Here is a 21,324-nt window from a genome sequence, read left to right as displayed (position 1 = left end):
ACTTCTATAGTGCCCAGGTACCTAAGACAAGGGATAGTGTCTTATGCTTAAGTAGATATTTTTTGTCTGCAGTTATGCCTGAATTATAACTCATCCTATTAGGAGTCCATAAAATTTCACAAATTATTCTCAGTATTATTGAACAAAATCTATGCTGAGTTTTAGAGATGAGAAGAAAATGGACAGAGGGAACAGAAGAGATCATGGTCTGAAATAGTAGTAAGTAAAGGGAGTCTATGGAATGATGAAACAAATGAGCACAGAAGAGTGGATAGGAGTGAGAAATATTGCTATTCCAAAACCCTAATGCAAGGGGTGAGATGGTGCAGATTAAGGAATATGGGAGGATTACATGAGGGGCATTTGATGGGGAAGACCTGAAGAATGTAAAGAATTCTTGATATATTTAATAAACTTGCCTGTAAAGAGTCACAGAATGTACATCATCCAAGTACTATGCCATAAGCATGTACAATTCATGTATCTAAACAAAACGGGGAAAATTCTTCTTTTGCTTTTAAAACTGGCCATCCAAATATGAGTAAACAATGAATTGTGGAATTACGAGCTTCAATTTATAGAGTATTCAAAGTATTAATGTGGAAAAATGTGATCTTCTATCTCCTGTTATACTGAAGTGTCAGCTCTGACATGGAGCACATGTTCAGGGATGGAGGTTTGTTACCGGGAAGCAACCAAAAGGAACAATGAGCTGGCATATACAAGATGTTTTTTTTGCTTTTTAGTTCCTATAGTTCAAATAGACTGGTAGCAACTGCTTCTGCAACAAGCTGTAGTAGTAGCTTTCCTACTCCATTTATTGCAGCATACAGTTTCTGTTTTCTTCATGTACATCTAGGAGATTATCCATACTTTTTATGTTGAGACACTATATGACCATTTTTTGACAATACTGTGGAAAAGTATCCATGTTTTGAAGAAGACCACAAAGAATCATAAACATTGAGTTAAACAGCCTGTATCCTCATTGTGAGCCATTAAAAGCTAGTTTAGACATAGATTTCCAGACATCAAAGTTAGCCAAGGCTAAAACACCTCCATATAACTCTGACATTTTTCTGAATGGATGACAGAAAGTATTAAGCCAGAACTTGGAGCCTAGGTAAAATAAATAGTGTATGTATAAACTTGGGGAAGGAGTGAAGTGGACAGGAAATGGCAAAAGTCATTTTCTCAAGGATGAATGTATTTTTCTCATGGAATGATAACTGAATACAATAAGTGACAATAATTGCTGCAAAAGCAATTAATACAGATTACAATTAGTACAGATTAATCTCTGTATAAACCTCTTGATACTGGTAGGTGGTTTTCTGGGAAAAGAAGAGATGTATGATGTGGTAAATGGATGCTGTTTTCCATGGACTATGATTCCAACAAAGAATTCACTTCTCTCCATCAGATGAGTTTGGTAGTCTTATTGGGGCAATTTGTTTCTCCTGGAAGAGGAGTTTGCAAAACACTTCATTTGCAGAAATATGATGAGTGGGAGATCATCACAAGAATGATGACTGTCATGACTATGTCTGTGCATCTTTTTTAAATTGAATCTTGATTGTTTGCATTTCAGGGACAGCGTTAATAGGCCTGAGAGGAAGAGAGAGAGCCCAAAATAGCTTGTGTCGCATCTATCTGAACATACTAAAACAAAAGTGTAAATACTTTAAGAGAAACGTAGACTGAAAACAGAAATTCCAAGGTTGTGTAAATTAGAAAATGTTTCCAATGTTAGAAAAAGGGTTAGCTACTTTTTTCTATTTCCTATTCGATTTATTATTTCTTCCTCTTTCCTTGCATACAACAACATATCATGATAGATTTTTTCAAGAAAACTTCAACCTATTTTTCACATTTACTGGTATCTTCTCAGATAATCAATATGTTTCTGATTCAGATGTTGCTTCTGAGAATATTTTTGTTACATTTTGTTGTTTGAGTTGCTGAGCAAACTATGACTCCTGGTGATACTTCCGCAAATAAAGCGGCAGCCTGAACAGCAAGCTGTTGCTCTTTCCTGTGTTACATGAATGCCTCCAGTTGTATGAGTCTTCTGCACCCAGTGGACCTGGGACTAAAACAAATGATAGTCATTCTTACTAGATCCACAAAACACCTTGGGTTATTCAGTGGATTGGACAGTTTACGAAAGCTCCTGAAAGGTTCTTTAAGCAACAGGTATCATTGCTTACCATCCAGAAAGTCACAGATTAAGAAGTTAAAAGGCATCTGGAAGTAAGGGTTGTTTCATCTAAAGGAGGCTCAGTTTGCCTGCTATAGATATAGTGAATAGCTTTCAAGTCTAGTTAATGTAGTAACTTAGCAAATAGGTGACTTTGAACCTTTAATGTTCCTTTAAAAACTGAATAGTTTCAAGTTACTTTCAGAATACATCTCTACATAAACTCACAGCTTGTTTCATATTAATCTATACTATCATTCTATATAGGGTAAGTGAAGCAGAAGGCAGGTTGCATTTATCCTATGACAAGATGAAAAGCTGATTACGCAGATGAGTGCAGATGAAGTGGAAACCTCTCAGAGATTAGGTTTTGCTCTCGGTGTGCCCTACATTGCAGCCTGACATAATCATTTCATGTTGGTTGCTTTTTGTGAACTCTCCCTCCTTTCTCTACATACAGACCATGTGCCTGCAAAAAGGGAGGTTATCAAAACAACGTAATCTTTAATCTTTGTTTGCAAGTACTAAACATCAGAAGGGAGAGCCTTATTTTCAATCATCATTTTTTTCCATTTCCTAGTCTGTACACATCTCTCAATCTGCACAATATAAGCTAGTGGTTTGGTATAGGCAATCAGTTTATGGCCAGAAAATTTCAGGTAAGGAGGAGAAAACTCAATTTGTTAAGATTTCAAAAGGATTCATTTTGGCTCTTTACATAGACAGCAATGGGAAATAGCCTAAAATGACAGGAATGTGAAGATCTCCCGTGTTTCAAGTAAAGGTGGATAATGAAGGTCAGTGGAACCAAACGTGACATTTTTGGCAGGCTGCAAGTTACGGTGAGAAATGATATTTCATTGCAATATTTCAACATTCGTGATGATCCTAAACACCAATGGGAATCACAACACTACTCTTTCTCCCAAGAGGGTCTGTTACTAGAAGTGTTTTAACCTTAATTGTGTTATTTCTGAATTGTCTTGTTACAAAGGGCTGTCAGAATGGAGTGCTTCCAGTGAGCAATACCAGGAAGATTACTTGTAGGAAATAATCTGTGGACCAAATAAACTAGGTTATTTCCTTACTCCATATAAAATCCTGCACCTTAAAGTAGCTTTAGATATTGCCTCTTTTGTGAGCTGGTTTAGGAAATGAGTGTGTGCTGTGATTTACTGATTCAAGCAGTGCTTAGGAATATAGGGTAGGATCCCTTACCCTCCAATGTTGCAGTTTGGAGTTAAGGTTAAGGCTGGATTGTTTAAGAGGCATATTGCAACTACCTGGATAAGCAGTAGCTATACAATTGGACAATTGGCAGTGATGTTCTTCCAGGGGAAGAACAGATTTGATGGATTACGCAAAGACAGTTTATGGCAAAAATAACTAGGCTGAAGCCTCCGTGTATTATCACCCTCAGAAACCTCGACTTTGCTGGAAGAATCTGTTTTCTGACACATCAAGCATCAAGACTGCACGGCAGAAGGCAGTCCTTCTGCAGAGACGCAAAATGCCTCCAGCCCGCAGTAACCCTTCTGCAGAGGAACAAGGCGAGAAGGACATCGTCCTGCACGCGTGTAGCCTGTGCAGGCCAGCGATGGGGCCGGCTGGCGCTCCGGGGTCTGTCGCCCGTCTGCCCCCTGCCTTAAGTGAGGGGGCGGCCGCTCTCCTCTTGGCCAGTGTCCGCTGCTGCGCGGTTGGCTGTGCAGCCGAGCGGGGCAGCTGCTCAGCCTGAGGATTGGTCACTCGCCCTGTCAGTCCTCCCGTGTCTCCTCCTCCCCCGCGGCCGGAGGAGGCACGCACGCCGAGGGGCTCCCGTGCCGGGAATGAGCCCGGACGCGAAGGCAGGGGCACCGGGCAGGCGGCAGGCGCCGCGGCGGCAGCGGCGCTCCCCGAGGGGAGGCGGCGGCGGCGGCGGCGGCGGCGTCGCCCGCGAACCGCACGGGCAGCTGCAGCCGCGCAGCCACTCAGCATCCTGTGCCCTCCCCTGCACCTGCACCTGCACCGGCAGCAGGAGCATCTGAACCCAGGGCTCCACTTCTCGCAAGGTAATACCCTTGGATTTGTTTCTGTCTGCTACTATGCCCATCTGCCCAGTTCCCTGCCATGGTTTCCTCTGCTGCAACGAATGGATGGAAAAATGAAAACACAAAGTTATCCGTGCAAAGAAAGGAGATATTTAGTCCTTATTAGCATCCCCCCCCCCCCCCCCCGCTTATTTATAAATAGCTCCCGAGGGAACATGAAAGCTGGGATCTCTTAGTTTCTCTTGCAGTCCTAATAAAGTCTTTAGCTTTCCTCTCACCCCCTTTCCTGTCAGTGCTACTCATGTAAGATGTTACTGGGTCATTTCTCCTACCCCAAAATACCTTTCAAAACTGTATGCTCTTTTTCTGCTTAAGCATGGGATAAATTCAGTAAAGTGAGAAATGCAGATTGCTGTCATGCATTTGATGGATGCAAATTTCTTCATGCACTGGGGAGGGTAGATAAGTGGAAAACACGTGATTAATATTTAGAGTATTCAGACAATCTGTTACTCAGAATTGTAGGACTTATGGGAATCACCATTACAAATGAGGCTGCTCAACTGTTACCCTGAATTGGAATATAATGTAATTTGTAAATTCCTTCTACATGTTGGAGAACGGTTAAAAGTACTCATTTTGACATTCTGGAGAAACCCTTCTCTTGCTGGAAAAAAAAAAAAAGTTGAGAAATGATAGACAAGTTTTGATGTCTTCTATAATTTTAGTCATTTAGAACATTTATTACCATCTATACTTTGAATTGTTCATCACAGTTTAATGATAATTTTACTTGTAGAAACATCCTGTGCAAATGCTATCATCAGACCATTATGTACAGATTTAAAGATACTGCTACAAGTGTATAAGTAATGTTACTATGAAGATAAGGTAAACTCTTTCTTACACCTAACATTCTGAAGCTTTCACGTTTCAGGTAGTTTGGCCTCTGCTTGCAGGTGAATTGGTTTGTTTGAGTAAGTTTCAGCAGCAATTGTTTTTCTGCCACTTGGGTTTAAATGGAAAGTGGAAGAGAGGAAGAAGAAAATATTTTTACAGTACTAAATAAATAAAACCCATAACATTGTTAACTTAATTTGAATGACTATAGACATAATGTCTAGGGATAGAAAGTTGCAGACTGGTATGGAATCAACCCCTCTTGTGAAATATTTTCTTAACGCTGCAATGGAAACTAGTTTTGACTTAAGTGAAACCTATCTCATTGAAAGTCAAGTGTCATGAACATGCATGTTCCCTTTTGTTTTTTATATGTGTGTGAAGTGTACAGGTACATGGGCATAACTGACTTAATCATATAGTAAGTAGTAGCCAAGGGGTGAATGTTTCTCTAATATTTTGTAATTTGTTAGGATGAGATTGAAATAAAGGCATGGGTAAAAGTAAATTGTTTCTGTAGAGGCTTTCTTGCATCGACAGGTATTTCCAGAAAATTTGGATTTTTCCTTTCAAACAATTTCTTAGGGATGATTTCAACGTAGATAAATTATTTGTATTAATACTACAGACTTCTGTCTTTGATTTCTCATATCTATGTAGAGTGGGTCCATCTATCAATCCTTGTTCACTTAATTTAAAATAAACTTAATATATTTAAAGAGAATAATGTATTGCTAGTATAAGATGGTAAACTGGAGGAAATCTTGCTCTGAGACAATTTAGAAACTGGAGACTGGGAAAGACCTTTTTCTTTTGTGGAATCTATAGCCAGTATCAACTAGAATGCTCAGAGATGGCAGCTTTTGAAAATAAATGACAATGTAATGAATGTCAGCTTCATACTGACATTTTTCAGAATATAAAAAAATATTGTAAAGGGTCAATTTTATCTGAGATCTAAGGAACTATGTCTTGTGTTTTTTGTTTTTTGTTTTTTTTAACTAGGAAAAGACTAATATCCTACCATCTCTATCCATCATCTTTCTGGGGAAAAAGGGAGAATAACTTCAGCTTTGTTTAAGAACTGTTGATGATTTGTCTATGTAAAAACAAGTGTGATCTTGGCTCTTTACAATGCCATTTAAAAAGGTAATCCTTTCTGAGTCTTTGATCCTGTTTTCACTTACATGCATAAAATGTTTGAAAGTGGAAGCAAAAGTGAAAAAGCAGCCTTTTGGAATAGGTCTCAAATGATGCTCTGCTGGCCAAGAGCAGGAAAAAGAAAGCAAGGCCAATCATAGAGGTCTACAGTGGGGCAGCTTTCTGCTTTTTATTTTATTATATCATTTAAAGATTGAATGAGAGAGAAATTTCCATGTGCCTCTCTGTTGCTGTTTTCAAAAATTAGTTTGCATTCCTTTCTCCACCCAATCTTCTTAGCATCTCAGAAATGTATGTCAACTTTTAATTGTGCTTTAGCTATTTTGGCATGAAATAAGGTCGTCTTCTAGCTTTGATCTCTTAGGCTTTTTTAATATATAGTCAATTATACATTAGTTAATTACATATTCTGGATGTATATTCCATTAGCTTTTAGTTATCATGAAGAGCCGCAAAAAGGAAAGAAACTGTCCATCTTGGAGGAATCAAATAACTACAACTGGCTGAAATCTGAATGCTAACTGTGTGTAAATCATTTCTGTTTTTTCAGAATGTTTTATATATTTATGTGTTATTCTTTTGTACACAACTCCCCTTTTTTATTTTTAATAGTTATTTCTCATTGCTATCTTTGCTTGTTGTGACTACCCATATTTATTTGCACATATCTGGAGAGAGTAGATGCAAAGACTGTGCTGTTGTTTTAATGACCAAGCACTAGAAGTCAGTGCTTGTGATTATTATTGATTTTTGGTCTGACAACATGCCTAAAATCTGTTTAGATTAATGTTCCTCTGGGATAGTAGAACCTGTAGAATGTAGAGCTGTAGCATGGAAGCTGCTATGTGTTCTGAGGGTTTTTTAAAACAGGACAGACACACCAGGCTGAATATATCAAAGCCAATACTGCATAGATTTGTATTTGCATAACAGGCCTTTTGAAAATCTGTAATCTATCCTATCAGATCGAGAACAATCAAATTTTTAAAACTTCTGTTAATTGTAGTCATATGTCCAAAACATTTACCTATGAAATCTATGAAATATTGCTAGCAAAAAGCTTCACTGAAGAAAATAGATAGAACCATAGTGCTCTTTTTTTTAACGCTTCCAGCCTTGAAGTGTTAATATGATTATCACAAGTCATAAACCCATTTCATCCCAGTACAGCTGAAGTTTTCAAAACTTGAACTATAAATACCATTTTTGGAGGCTTTCTAATTTGGTACTCAGAGTTCTTTAAGAGTAGAGCAATTCTAAGATCACTAACGTTTGGGGAGGAGGAAGGGTTGAAAAGCTTTCTGAGTCTATTCTCAAAGTTTGCATACTTTTATAGAATATTTTAAAATATGCATAGTTAAGAATAGGTTTGTCACTTGTGAAATACATGTTTCAGGATTTTTTTTTTTTCCTTGATTCCCAAGAACTTAATGTGGGACAGCATCTTTGAGCTTTACTTATAGAAAGATATATTCAAAGCTTGCTGGCTTTGTGCCAAAGGGTGGGAGCGGAGTGGTGTTCCTAAAATGAAAAGTGTTGTTGTTGGATTTGTCTTTTTTTTAAATTATTATTCATTTGAATTCCATTTCCCTTCTGTCTTCACTACTGAAGCTTCCTTGGCATCTACATCTCCTTTTCTGATTGGTCCAAACTCTTGCAAACTCTTGCAGCCAGAATTATTCTCTCTGCTCATCAGATAGCTGAAAGATTTACCATAACATAGCCTTTTAGTTTTCTTCTCTTGGGCTTTCCTGAAGTACTATTTTGGGTTTAAAGTTCTTATTCCTGTCTTCAGAGTATGTGGGTATGCCAGAAGTGTCTCTGGAAGTGATGTTTGGGGAAAGCTCTTTGATGTGAAGCGCAGCACACTTAATACTTGTTTTAAATATCATCATGAAACTAACAAACATGGACACACAATAATTAAGCAAATATAAACCTAGTGTTTTGGCTTAGCGAAACTAAAAATGGTACACAATGCAAACCGTAGTGAGCTATTCCTAGCGATAATCTCGGCAACTCAGCTCCTTCACCCGATATGCATACAGCAAAATATACTTACACTCTGGAAAGCACCTCATGATACTGCTTTGGAGGAAATATGTATCTAGAACATAAAACTAAAAGTGTAAGCTAAAAGTGAAATAGTATTGATAAAGTTTTAATCTTTGACACTTCCATGTTTATCATTTTAGGGAAAATGCTAACAAACATTATTCAGTATTCTATTTAAAAACATTTTCCAGAAAATCTAGCATTTTTTACTTCTTCAAACCACACCTGAAAAAATATTCTGATCAATAATAAATATTTGGAAGATCAAGCTGTTATATAAAAACAGGAGAAGATACAGCTCTTTCCTGTAGAGTTGGCAGTCTGGAAAATGAAAACTAGAAAAGCTTAGTTTAATTTAACAAGCAGACAATTTTTCTGTTGAAAAAATGTCATTTTGTTTTTTCTGTAGAAATACCCTGTACATGCTGCATGGAGTGGAAATAATCTACTGTGTATCCTGTAAAACTTACCCAAAGATAAAGTATTAAATAAAAATGTTTTATTCTATGCAGGATTACTTATCTGAGTTAAAACTAGTATATGGGGGGGGAAAAAAGGTCATGTGTGCAGTTTGTGTCCCAAAACTAAAACATACAAATAAGATCTTTAAATTTTTTATTAGCTTTTTTGCTATTAATGTCATGTTTTCATTTTACTTCTGCTGACCATACTGTAATTTTCTGTTGAGATACAAAAGGATTATATTTTAGACATGTGAACAGAGGTCTGCACAAGCTGTTTTGGTCTAATACGGCTTTTATCTTGTTTATTCCTTGAAAATCAGCCGACTAGCAACTAGTACAGCTTTTCCTTAAGGCCTCTCTGTCCTCAGGGAAAAAATGCTTCCTCTTGCCTGTAATTAGTTTTTACATCACTTAATGAGTTCAGCTGAATGTTATCCACATGCTCCTGTACACATATCCAGGAACGTTTTTATATTTTAAGTTATAAGACTTTATATTATTTCATCTTAGGCACAGAAAATTGTAGGAGAGGGTTATTTCTTTTAATAAGGTCTATCTATAACATTAATGCATAATTAATTAAGCACAGAATATCCATTTAATGCTGTTGTTGAGAAATAAACCCTGTATTTATTTTAGAATAGATGAAATAGTCATTCATTTTAATTTCCAGATTTGGAAAAATACTTTTTTCTTATCAGCAAGGAGATTTTGGGTTATTTTTTGTTTATTAAATATATTTTTAATCCCTTTGAAAAGTAGCAGTTTGCATGTGTGTCTGCTAGATACGGTGAAAGCATAATGAAGTTCCCAAGATCTGTATCTGGTACTTTAGCTTTTCTGAATTTTCCTTATGTGATAAGAAATGAAGAAAACATGGTCAGGAGTATTGTGAGGATGACTTTACTCTTTGTTAATCAAGGCGGAAATGAACTGTTGTTGCTGGGTTGGACTGCTAGACCAGGGCCAGAATGGCAGCCTCACTCTCTAAAGTACTGTAATATCTGTTAGCTGTAGGTGTGTCATTAAGGAGAGAAGATCTAAGGGTTGGTGTTGGTCATTGAAATAAAGTCTAGTTGTTGTTTCATATATTAAGCAAAATAGAGCTTCTTCTTGCTTTGTTTGTGTGTAAAATAAACTTTTTCTGAGTGTAAAATACAGCAAGATTGATTACTACTATCTATATTATAGTTGTTCAGGCATTTTTCATTGTAAGACCCTCTTTTCAGTTATATCTTTGACACTTTAATTTAGCTGCAATTTTCCATGCCAAGTATTGCCTCTTGAAATGTTTTTCCTAAGAAAAATTTCACTAAAAAAAAAAAGAGTGCAGTTGTTTTTGCAAACAGGGCTGGAGGAGTGGGGCAAAAGATGATGAAGGTAGTTTTGATCATCTTATAGTGTATTAAACCAGTTTAGTATCCTTAACTTTGTAGGCCATTTTGTTGCCATCACTTAGAAAAACCTCCCTTATTTATAAGGCTATGAAGAAATTGGCATAGGATTGGCATTTTGCTGCAAATCCAATATGCTGAACATATCTTTACCTGGAATGCAATGTTCTTAGTGGTACTTTTCTTGCAATTTATCTTTTTAGCAATTGTAAAACTCTGTTATATTGCAAAAAACTGGAAGCAAGGTGCTTGACTCATCTGTTCTCTTGCTTCTTTCCCTGCTAAGTGCCCAGGAGCAAGATGGCGAATGTAAAAACCTGACTGAAGTGCAGACGGGGTTGGTTTGTTTGTTTAAACACTTTATCTCTTGAAACATTCTGCTTCAAACAGACTGCTACTGTGTTAGGAGTGATTTGTTTGCGATATGCGTACAGATTGCCTTCATTCTTTCTTTCGTTTAATGTCTGCTGATTTACCATTTATTACACTAGATATTTATCACAGTTAGAATACCCAACACCGGAATTTTTATTAACAACCTCTTAAGCAGTAGGATGGGTGAGTTTGTGATGGAAGTCTCATTTGGTAACTTGTTGCAAATCAATCACCTTTCTCAAACAGATGTGGGACAAATAGTTCCTATTGTGCGGTTGAGCTTTACTAAAAGAGTGTTAGTAGGAATAAGATATGTTGTGCGTTGTCTTTTTTTTTTTTAACTTGCTGACATATGTTTCAGAAAGCAGTATAGTGCTTTGCTAAATTGAACTAGACTACAGCAGGATGAGAATTTTCATGTCAGTCTAACAGTCTTGGGCCAACAGGGGTCTTGTCGCTTTTTGTAACTAAAACTGCAAAAAAAAAACTTACTAGTGCAGCTAAAGTAGAGTTTTTAAGTCTAATTACGCAAGTTGTTTTTCCCATTTCCAAATTGTTTTGGTTTATATTCAGGAAGTATTGTGGGCAGAGGAGACAAACTAAAGGAGAGTTCATATTATTTGCTGTCAGGGTTTCCATTAGCATCTTTCTATACCCCCAGTGCTTCCGTTTCAGTTTCCATAGTCTTAATACGGCTGTCTTCTCCAGGAATCAATTCTTACACAATTCCACTCTTTCACAAAGGCATCATTCTTTGTCTTCTTCGAATCCATGTAACTACTTTCTTCCTTGTATTCCACATTCAAAAATAGAGCTGACGGGAAGGTACATTCCTTCTGAAAAAGTTATTTATGAATGTTTGACAAACTGGAACAGAAGAAGTTGCATCTGAACAGAAGCAAAAACTTCTTTACTTTGCGGGTGACTGAGCACTGGAGCAGGTTGCCCAGAGAGGTTGTGGATTCTCCATCCTTGGAGATGCTCAAAAGTTGTCTGGACAGGGTCCTGGGCAACCTGCTCTTGGTGACCCTGCTTGAGCAGGGGGGTTGAACCGGATGATCTTTAAAGGTCCCTCTGACCTCAACTGTCTGTGATTCTGTGAGTTTAAATTTCCTGGTCTGGCCATCTGTCTAAATGGAGAAAGTATTTCTCCTTACTAACTTAAAATTCTGTTACTTCCACATGGAGTAGACAGAATTTGCCCTGTCCTGGTTCTGAAGGAGAACAGCAATCTGTTGGGTTTGTGGATTTTAGTCTGTATTTTTGTGGGGGGGGGGGGGGTGTTATTTTTAGTTGATTAATGATGGGTTCCGATCCTTTAAAAAAACTCTTCAAAAACTTGATGTTTCTGTAGTTCTGAAGCAGAATGCTCATCAATGGTTTATCTTAGGCCACTTTAAGTTGAGGAATTTGACTAGTGATGATCTGGTTCTGAAATTTCAGTTTCTCACTTATCAAACCTATATGATATATTTGACACCTCTGAGGCAATATGTTTATTTGGAAATTCTTTTATAAATGCATATACTCACATGGGAATTTATAGTACTGGAATTTTTATTGATAGGCCAAATATAATACTTGTTTAGATTGAGATAGAGAGTATAACCTAATTGGATCTGTTCAAAAAGTATAAAAATGACTGTTTATCAGAATACTGCTTTTCTCCAAATTACATTCAAATTGTATTCTTCATTTTAAAATGTAATTACTTTTCCCAAAGGAGAAACTTGTTTCATTTACTTCCTGTATATCATACAGCCCTTCATGAGGGAGCCTTTGATTTTGATAGACAACAGGATTTACCTGTTCTGCTGGTCAGCATACCCTGTTAAGTATACTACTGTTTGCCTATAGCATGTTGCCTATATTATATGCATGCTAGAATATTGAAATACCATCTCTTGGCATATGTTGATGTTGCACTTTGGGGATCAATAAGAAACCATTAACATGGTTTAAGTAGATGATTAAGAGGATAGTTTACTTTATGGATTAAGTTCTGTTGTTTCAAACACTATGAATATAAACTACCTGGTCGACCTGTACCATGCTAGTGGCCATTTTAGTAAACCTTGGAAAATATACTTGTCTCTAATGCATCAGGAGTGCCAGATAATCTGGAGTTTCTATTATTGTGATAAGAGCAGCATTGGTTCACCTAATTAGCTGGAGGTTTTTAATGCTTTGTGAATCAAAAGATTCTGCCTAATTTAATTTCCTATGGACCTGAAACAAAGGCTTATATTTGCTTACCTTTTAATCTCAACCAATGGGAAAGTTCCTTACCAAACATTAAAATCTATCCTACTGACCTACAATCAAGACTGATCCAGCAGAAAAAGTGTTCCTCATGTTGGTCCTGTGTAGGACTAACAGAAATGTTAGTCTCTTAAAGCTATATTGGCTCATTCTTTATCTATTGGAGGAGAGATGAAGAATTATTTGGCACAATATTTTGCTGGAAAGGAAGATTTGTAGGAAGACTGATATAATAACAATGTGTTCTTTAAAATTACTTTCTAGTTTAAGGATCTCCTGGAAATTTTTTAAATTGAAGAAAGATGAGCATGCTAGAGTAGCACTCATAGGAAAATATCTTACCTTGTTTAGATGGAAGATTGATTTGCGTCCAGGGATTGGAAACAAGGATAGGGATTTGGCTGATCAAAGTTTTGTATTTGAGAAGAGAGACTTCAAACACATTGTATCTGCAGAAATCTGTGATTAACTTCTGGCATTTGAAGATTGAAGGGGTGTTGTCTTTTTCTAACTGTGCTGACCATTTTCACATCTCCTTCCCTCCTCATTTTTCTGTCTGTGTTCCTTTGATTTTCTGTTCTGTTTCTGTCATTCTGTCTTTCAGACCCAAAAGCACGTAGGAAAAGAGTCAGCATTAAAAGATGCATTTTAGGGAGCATATTTTCAAAATATTCGTTTAGCTAATCAGAGAAAGTTGACTTTAAGTAGGGACTGCAACAAAATACATCAGGGTAAGCATTTTTACAGGAAGCATAGGAAACCCTATGTTGGGTTGGAAACAGTTGGAAACCCTTTTTTCTTTTTTATTATCATGCATCTACTGTAAAATGAAAGCTACTAACATGGCATGTCAATATTTTTAATTGAAGGAATATTATGGAGATCTAAGCTGCTGTATAAGTAACCGCTACTAAGAAATGCAGTGAACGGGAATGCTCTTTTTCAAGGATATCACTGAAATTATGCATGTTGCTTTTGAAATCTTTTCTAATACAGATTCTATAGATGTCCTTATGATATTTATTACCCTTTTAAAATACCCTTTTGAATTTTTGTGCTTTTACAATAACTTTTAAATTCTCTGTTCCTTAGTTGAAAGGCTTATGTAACCTCCTCCCACCATGTGACTTTGGGAGAGGAAGGGCTCATGAGTTAGCGCAGATGAGTAAAACTAGTTGATGTACCTCCAGAGCTACTGCACTTACTGCTTTGCTCGGGAACTAGTTATTCGTTCTTACTCTAAAGTAAGAGTAAACTCGTTGTTACATTAGACATGATGTTGAATGCAGAGATTCCTGTAGTTATGCTGAAGAAAGAATATTGAAATTGTACCAAAAATCTGCTAGCAGACTTGAGACATAGCACAAAAATTATATTTTGGAGCAAAAAAGATTCCCTTTCTTATTTTTACGTGGTTGTAGTAGAAAGATCATTGTTTATGTCTGGCATTCAACTTAAATAAATTACATTGGAGGTCGCTTGGCTCAAATCATAGAAGCAAAAATATGAATAAGGGGTCTTTCTTGATAACAGCATAAATGAAAATATTTATCAACAGTTGTGATGCTTACAGTGAAGAAATCCACTGTTTTAAACCAAACATTTCAATAATTTTGAAACTACAGACTGACGTAATTAGCTACTACTGCATGTGGAAAAAATATTTTTATCACTTCAGAAATACTTTAAGCTATTAGTGGAATCAATTTCAATATAATTTGGGTTTTGTGGTGTAGACTTTTTAAAACAATTTCTGAGAACAGGTTGTGTGGGTAATGCATTCCCCTTATGTTTGTTTCACAACCTGACTAGTCTAATATCAGAATTATTGTCACTGGGTGTTTTTCCATCTTCCATGCAGCGAAAAGGTAATATGTAATAACAGATCTTGATTTTCAGCTTCTTTGCAGCTAGCTCAAATGAGACAATGTTCTGTAAAAGACTGAGAACAAGAACAGGCAAGTTTGACTCCTAAGAATGTATTTGCTTCTAATGAGGTACTAAGTTTTCATCATATTATGCAGGCCATACAGAAAGTTGTTAAAACAATTTTAATTGACTTTACAGCAATATGTAGATTATATTTATTAAGTGACGGTTTTACATTTAAGACTTTTAGATGTCCTTTTCTTCAGATTACAAAGATACTGTATTCAGGGAGTTGAATTTCAGACTACTATGTTTTATGGACTCAGTCCTGTGCTAGATTAATTTGGACAGAATGATGTAACCAGAGATTTTACTAAGATCCAAGGCATTTTAACATGCTTTCCTGGTGACTTCCACTTAATTTTTTTATTTATTTTTCTTTTTTGTTTAAACATTTGTTCTTTGGTATACAAAGCTCTACACTGTGGATTAGCTTGATGACTTTCAACCTTATGTTCTGTGTTATCCTTTCATGTGTTGCAATAATTTGTTGGCAAGACTGTTTAATATGCTTGACTACTTCCCTTGTGCCATTGCCTGGGATTTTAAATTTAATAACATGAGTCTGATATCTGGCATAGACTCTGTGTTTTTTTTATTCCTTAACAACTCTTTGCTAGCATAGGTCAGTGCTTGTGAAGTCAAGAAGAAATTTTAAGCTACTATTGCTAACAGGATACAATATAGCTAAACTATTACACAAGTAATTAAGTACTGTAATTTTGAAATCTTTGTCACATTCCAGTAAATAGAATATAGGCTTGTAGTGCGAATGCCTCTGCTGGGGAATTTTTATTTATGTCTAAGCTGTTGCAAGGAGCTGTAACATATTGTCTTCGCACAGAGATAATCACTTTTGATCTTTCTAATGCTAACATTTGTCAGTTATTCAAATGATAACTTCAAAGAAACTTGAAAGTATGTGTTTTAGAGAAGAAAATGATATTCAGGAGGAGTTTGTCAAACAAGTGGGTGCTCAGTAAACATATTACTGTTGCAAGTAAATAAATACTACTATTGCACTTTTAGCTTGTGACTTGGATCCTTCTGTCCTTGCTTTCTTTACCATTTTATCATGATTTTAAAAATATTTTTAGTGTATTAATTAGCTACATAACACAACACTGAAAAATACTACTAGCAAACTCATCACCTAATAACAATCAGATATTGGGGAGGGCCTGGAAAGTAAGGAGTTCCGGTTCTTGCTTACTTGAACATCAGGGAAAGGAGGAAGGCTACGCATCATGCTGAGCAAAGGTAATGTGTCCTGCCAGACAAAAGAAACTGCAGCAGTGGAAATGTGGCTAAGAGCATCTTTTAAATAGCAAATTTGAAGACTGGCTGTGATTTTAATATCAGTTTAATAACAATAGACCAAACTACTGTCTGTGCAGCCCTGACAGTATTTGAAAAATAATGGCCTGCAGTTGTCTTTTTTTTTGGGGGGGGGGGGGGGGGGGGGAGTAATAAACATATAGCGTGCATAATTCTATACACATTGCCCTTTTTTTTTCTGAGGACCCAGGCTAAATATATTAGGGCTTGAAAGCACTTGGCTGGAAAGTGTCCATTTAATAGAGAGGTTCTCCAGGTAATGATGCTAGTCAGATTTTCCTCTGAGAGTGGATTCTTTGTTGGTTGCAATTCTGGAACATATCCAAGGTACATGATATTGTAAGACTTTGCAGAAATCTTGGAAATGTGAAGATGATACAACTATTTATATCCTACTTATCTTGAAATCTCCTTGTGTTTTGACTCAAGGTGCAATTTGGTGCTATGGCAAAGCTGATGTAATGGCAAACTGCTACCATAAGGGGTGTTTCTAACCGCTTGGCTTTTTACAGTTGAATGATGAGTAGTTTGAAGATGGCTGCTGTGATGGAATTGTTCTTTGATGGTTGTTATTTCTGTATGTGAATCACTCTTGGCTGCTCTGCCAGTGACAAACGCTGTGGCTGCAGATCACTCAGTTCAATACCAGAGAAGCAGCAGGAATGCATGGCTGCATACAAGGAATAAGAGTGAGACTGCCCTCTTTTTACTCAGCTATATGAGCTTAGTTATAATTTCAAAGTCCAAACTCAGGAAAGGAAAAACAAGGATGCAACAAGAAACAATAGGGCAGAAGTTTCTCAGAAGCTGTCGAATGTCTATGAAACCACAAGACAGTCTTCCACAGCAGTACTGACTTAAGTACTTCTCAGGGCTAGGATTCAGTAATTATTCATGTTGAGGTCATTGGTATCATTTGATATCTGATTCTCTGCATACTACAAACTGATACAATATTTTAATATTGAAAAAATATATAAAAATACATAAAAATGAAATGTGTGACATAGTAATATAACAGCTTGATGTAATAATAATTACCTAAGTTCAGCTATTTTGAGATGACAGAAACTTCTGCTGAGCTTATGTATTGAAAGCTGAAAACTGAAATTCCTGCTCCTTTCAACAAAGAGCAGCCTTGGAGCAGGTGCTCTCCAGCTTTGCATGCTGCTGGATTTGTTGCTGAGCTTTAGCTCTTTCCTTAATGGTTATGCATTTTGTAGCAGCTGCAGACTTCTCCACTTTGACTGTGCTGTCAGAGTTCCTTCTGGATAAAAAGCCAATTTAATGCTCAAAAGGAGTAAACCAACTTGTATATTGCTGCATAAAAGAATGCAAATATATCCACATCTGTATTAAGATGATATAATGTGGTGCAGAGAAAAAGAAATAACAAAGATCGATAAATCTGCCTGTAATAATACAATTACTCTATTGCCTTTTGGATCAAAATAAATTTATATGCTACCTTATCTGACAAGTCTTACTTTTGCTTTAAGTATGCTAACCAAATAAACAGACCCCAGCATCAAGAAGATTTGCAAGAAGAAAGAGTGGTTATCTCTATAGATACATATGAGGACAAAATTTTCAGCCTTTTTGATATTTTTAAATGTTTTCTTGTGAAATAGAGCAGGGAGAGCTCATTATACTGTGATAGTGCCAGGGTTATGCTGCTGGTTGACCTGAGTAAAAAAGATAACATATATGCTTATAAGGTTCCTTTGTCTAAATGTTCAGCAGCAAGTTAACTTTTAGCACAGAGGGGGCAATAGGTTGTAGCATTAGAAAGTAAATCCTTTTTGAAACAGGTGGTTTAGTGAACATATTGTGACCTTATGTAAGAGCATTGACTGATATCCCCTGAGACAGGGGGATGACGTACAGAAGAAGGATTATGATTCCAACTATGAGTGTTAGCAATATCATCCTTTCTGTGTCAAATTTTTCAAGGTAAAAGATTGGCATCAGAAGATATTGAGAGAAAATTGTGCTTCTGTAGGTTGGTTATTTGTCATATTAAATTTACTATAATCAAGTCTGACAGGCTTCTCTTTATTTTCCAGCAGACAATATTATTGTCGAAGATTAGTCAGATGCCTTCCGTCCATTCCCTGCCTCACATGCTATGTCATGCAAGCTTTGAAGCACTTAGCACATAATTTAAATGAATGACTAATTTGGCAAGCATAATGGAAGGCACGCATGCTATCCTTCAACTGCACAAACCCATTATGGAGCTTTGTTACGTCAGCTTCTGTCTTCCAGAGGGAAAAGTCAGAGGATTTACTTACAAAGGCTGTGTAACTCTGGACAGAAGCAGCAAGCGTTTTTGTAATTGCTGTCAAGTAAGGGAGAGATCAGAGATGGAGGTGAGAGAACAGCCGCATGAAAACTTTGGAGACATTTTTTTCAAGCAAACTACCACGAAGGACATTCTCATTGAGCTCTTCAAACTGACTGCTGAAAATGAAAAACTGTTATCTAATCTTTTGAGATCACATCCTATTCTGGGCATAAGCATGGGAAATCAGAAGGGAAAGCTACAAGATGTTTCTGGAGGCCCAAAACTTAAAGGTAATGATAACTCCAGTTTTGTGCATCACCAGGAGTTCTTTCTGGATTCCACAGATAAAGACAACTTTAATCAAGAAAAAATGAGGAAATATAGAAGGAAAGAGAGCTTTGAGGAATTCAGACAGAGGAAAGGGAAAAGAAAGATACATGAAGGACATCCTTCTTTGTTGAGTGAGAAAGACATGCAATTGGAAAATGAGAAGATGTTTTCTACAACATTTCCTACCAGAAACTTTCCCAGTTCCTTTTCTGCCTCCAGTTGGCTAACAGTAAAAGATAAGGATGATTTGACACTAGATATGCAACCAGAAAGATGGATAAAAGAAGGGTGTTTTCTCAAAAGCAAAAAAACTTTGAAACTGGATGCTGACATATCCAGTTCTGTGTTGAAAGACAGCAGTGACGCGGTTGCAGTTGAACTATTGGATAATGGAGAACGTATTCCTAAAGTTAGGAAGGTACAGCCGAGTATCACTTTGGAAAACTTGTATCAGGACAGTCTATCTAACAAAATTGAGTCCTTAAGTAAATCTGCAGCTGCTAAAAGCTTGAGAGGTAACAAGTATACTGAGCAGGTATGCAAGGAGAAACCAGCAATCAGAGCTGTTGCCAAAGTGCAGGATTCAGGAGCCTGTTTTAAAAAAGTTGTAAAAACCCATGCAGAGTCTTTACGTGATTTTCAAGGAGATAAAGAAACTGTTTCTCCTGTTCTCACAACACTACACAATGAGCTTATACCAAGAACTGATGCATTCTCTGTAGATGAAGCTGCTGGAGACTCTAAAAGCAGTGTGCTGCAGGAAAAGGAGCGAGATGACTGTGCTTTGCAGTACAAAGGAGAGAGAGTGCACATTACTGATGAGTCATGCAACCTTGTGGGAGCACTCAATAAAGCCCTTCTGAAAGTTATACAGAGTGACAGTTTAGATGAAGCTGCAGAATGGAAGAGGCTGCAACAAATTACAAGAGTAGACAGAGAGCTGCCTGGCCCAGTATGTGAGAAAAGAACCACCGTATCCGGGGGAAGCAGCAAGCATTTATTTTTGAACTTCTCTGTAAATGAATGTCCTGATATTTCTCAGACAAGTAATAATCTTAGACTGGAAGAGAAAAGGCTGCATTCACCCTCATTAGTAGCAGTGAGTAATGTTTTTAGTAATTCATATTCACTATCTAATACACACAAACAAATGTCACCTATTCCTTCTCCTTTATCTTCAAGATTGCCTAGCCCACAGCTGCATCATCGGATTCTCCCATTACCGACACAGAACAGCGAGGAAGAATCTATGTTCAGTGACTATTGCAGTGGGAGACACGGTGCTATAAATCTCTCTTTCAATGATCTGGAGCCACAGTTTTATCTGAAGTTTTCTGAACCTGGAGACTTGGGATTTGCCATCAGACAACCAGGCCTACATCAGAATGCAACTGCAAGGCATTTTGAAAAGTGCGCTACACAAGCAAAATTAACTACTCAGACGCAGCAGCACTTCCATCCAGGTTAGTCCTCTTTCATACATTTTTAAACTAACAGAATTGACCAGCCATGAAAGTATCAGATGAATGCTTTCCAGTACTGGCTTTTTTAAATAATAAATAGTATGTTTGTAATGAAAGTATTTTTTACTACTTAAGGATTGAGTGAAAAACTGTTCCTTTTTTTTTTTTTTAAACAAAACCCATAGCTTTATAAGACTTACTTTCAAATAGATTGCTTTATGTCAGCTTGTATTTGGTACTGTTGTTACTGAATGACCTTGTAACCCAAGTTAAGTAGGTATTCAGACAGGAAACATATGAAGCTTTAGTATTTCTTTTATCATTAACTACACGTGATTTGTCAACTTACTAAGAAAGGTATGCTAATACATTAGCTAGTATAATATCTTAATTAGATAAACACTTTCCTATAAAAAAGAAAAATGTTTGCATGTTTATTTTCCTGCCTTTTTTTGTGTGTGTGTTATTGTCTGTAAAAATGTTGTGATAACTTTTATTATCTAAAGTATTCTTTTTACTCTGATCTAACTGATAGAATTTTATATGAGTAGGCTAATTCACATAGCCTTAAGTATAGGACTGGCTTTTTGACAATTTAGCTACAAGAGGTTGATGTAAATTCTTTAATAACAAAATGCTTGCTTTTAAAAGTATTGCATGCAAGAGTCATGTTATACAGTATTTGAATAATGTGCATGGGTGTATATATAGACTGTGACTATAAATATACATAAAGATACTGCATATTGAACAGAGTCCTTTGTTAGATAGAACCTCAACACAGATATTTCTTCTTTTTTTCTGTGAAATGGAAAGGCTGGCAGAGCTACAGAGGTCTAGGCATGTCTTGGATCTGAGTGTGTTATAGGGAGGACTGACAGTGTCTACTGACATGATTTCACTATAAAAAGGAACAAGATACTAATTTGCAACCTTAAAACTTTTCAAGGAAAATAAAATAATTTTCTCTAGTCTTAAAGAGAGAGCAAGGAAAAATAAGGAAAAACTTTATTTCTTAGCATTTTTAGCCAGATTTGAGCCTCTTGTGTGAAACATATTCCCTTCTCTCCCAACACATACTTCCAGCTGCATGATCTTGACCTCTTCATAGCATATTTGGGTCTCTTGTTATACCTTTG

The 21,324-nt window shown here is 36.6% G+C and overlaps 1 protein-coding gene across 1 annotated transcript; it reads left to right on the top strand.

Annotated features, from left to right (window-relative positions):
• The first annotated feature begins 4,061 nt into the window (after nt 1-4,061).
• Nucleotides 4,062-19,963, top strand: LOC135328480 (formin-1-like). The gene is made up of 3 exons (XM_064512437.1): nt 4,062-4,248; nt 18,172-19,821; nt 19,905-19,963. Exons 2-3 carry the CDS (start codon nt 18,277-18,279, stop codon nt 19,911-19,913), a joined length of 1,554 nt encoding a protein of 517 aa, XP_064368507.1. The 5' UTR covers nt 4,062-4,248; nt 18,172-18,276; the 3' UTR covers nt 19,914-19,963.
• The last annotated feature ends 1,361 nt before the right edge of the window (nt 19,964-21,324 follow it).

Source organism: Dromaius novaehollandiae, chromosome 5, assembly GCF_036370855.1.
Source record: "Dromaius novaehollandiae isolate bDroNov1 chromosome 5, bDroNov1.hap1, whole genome shotgun sequence".
NCBI classification, from domain to species: Eukaryota; Metazoa; Chordata; class Aves; order Casuariiformes; family Dromaiidae; genus Dromaius; species Dromaius novaehollandiae.
Note: the sequence above shows the minus strand (reverse complement) of the source record. Positions and strands in the feature narration are given on the sequence as shown.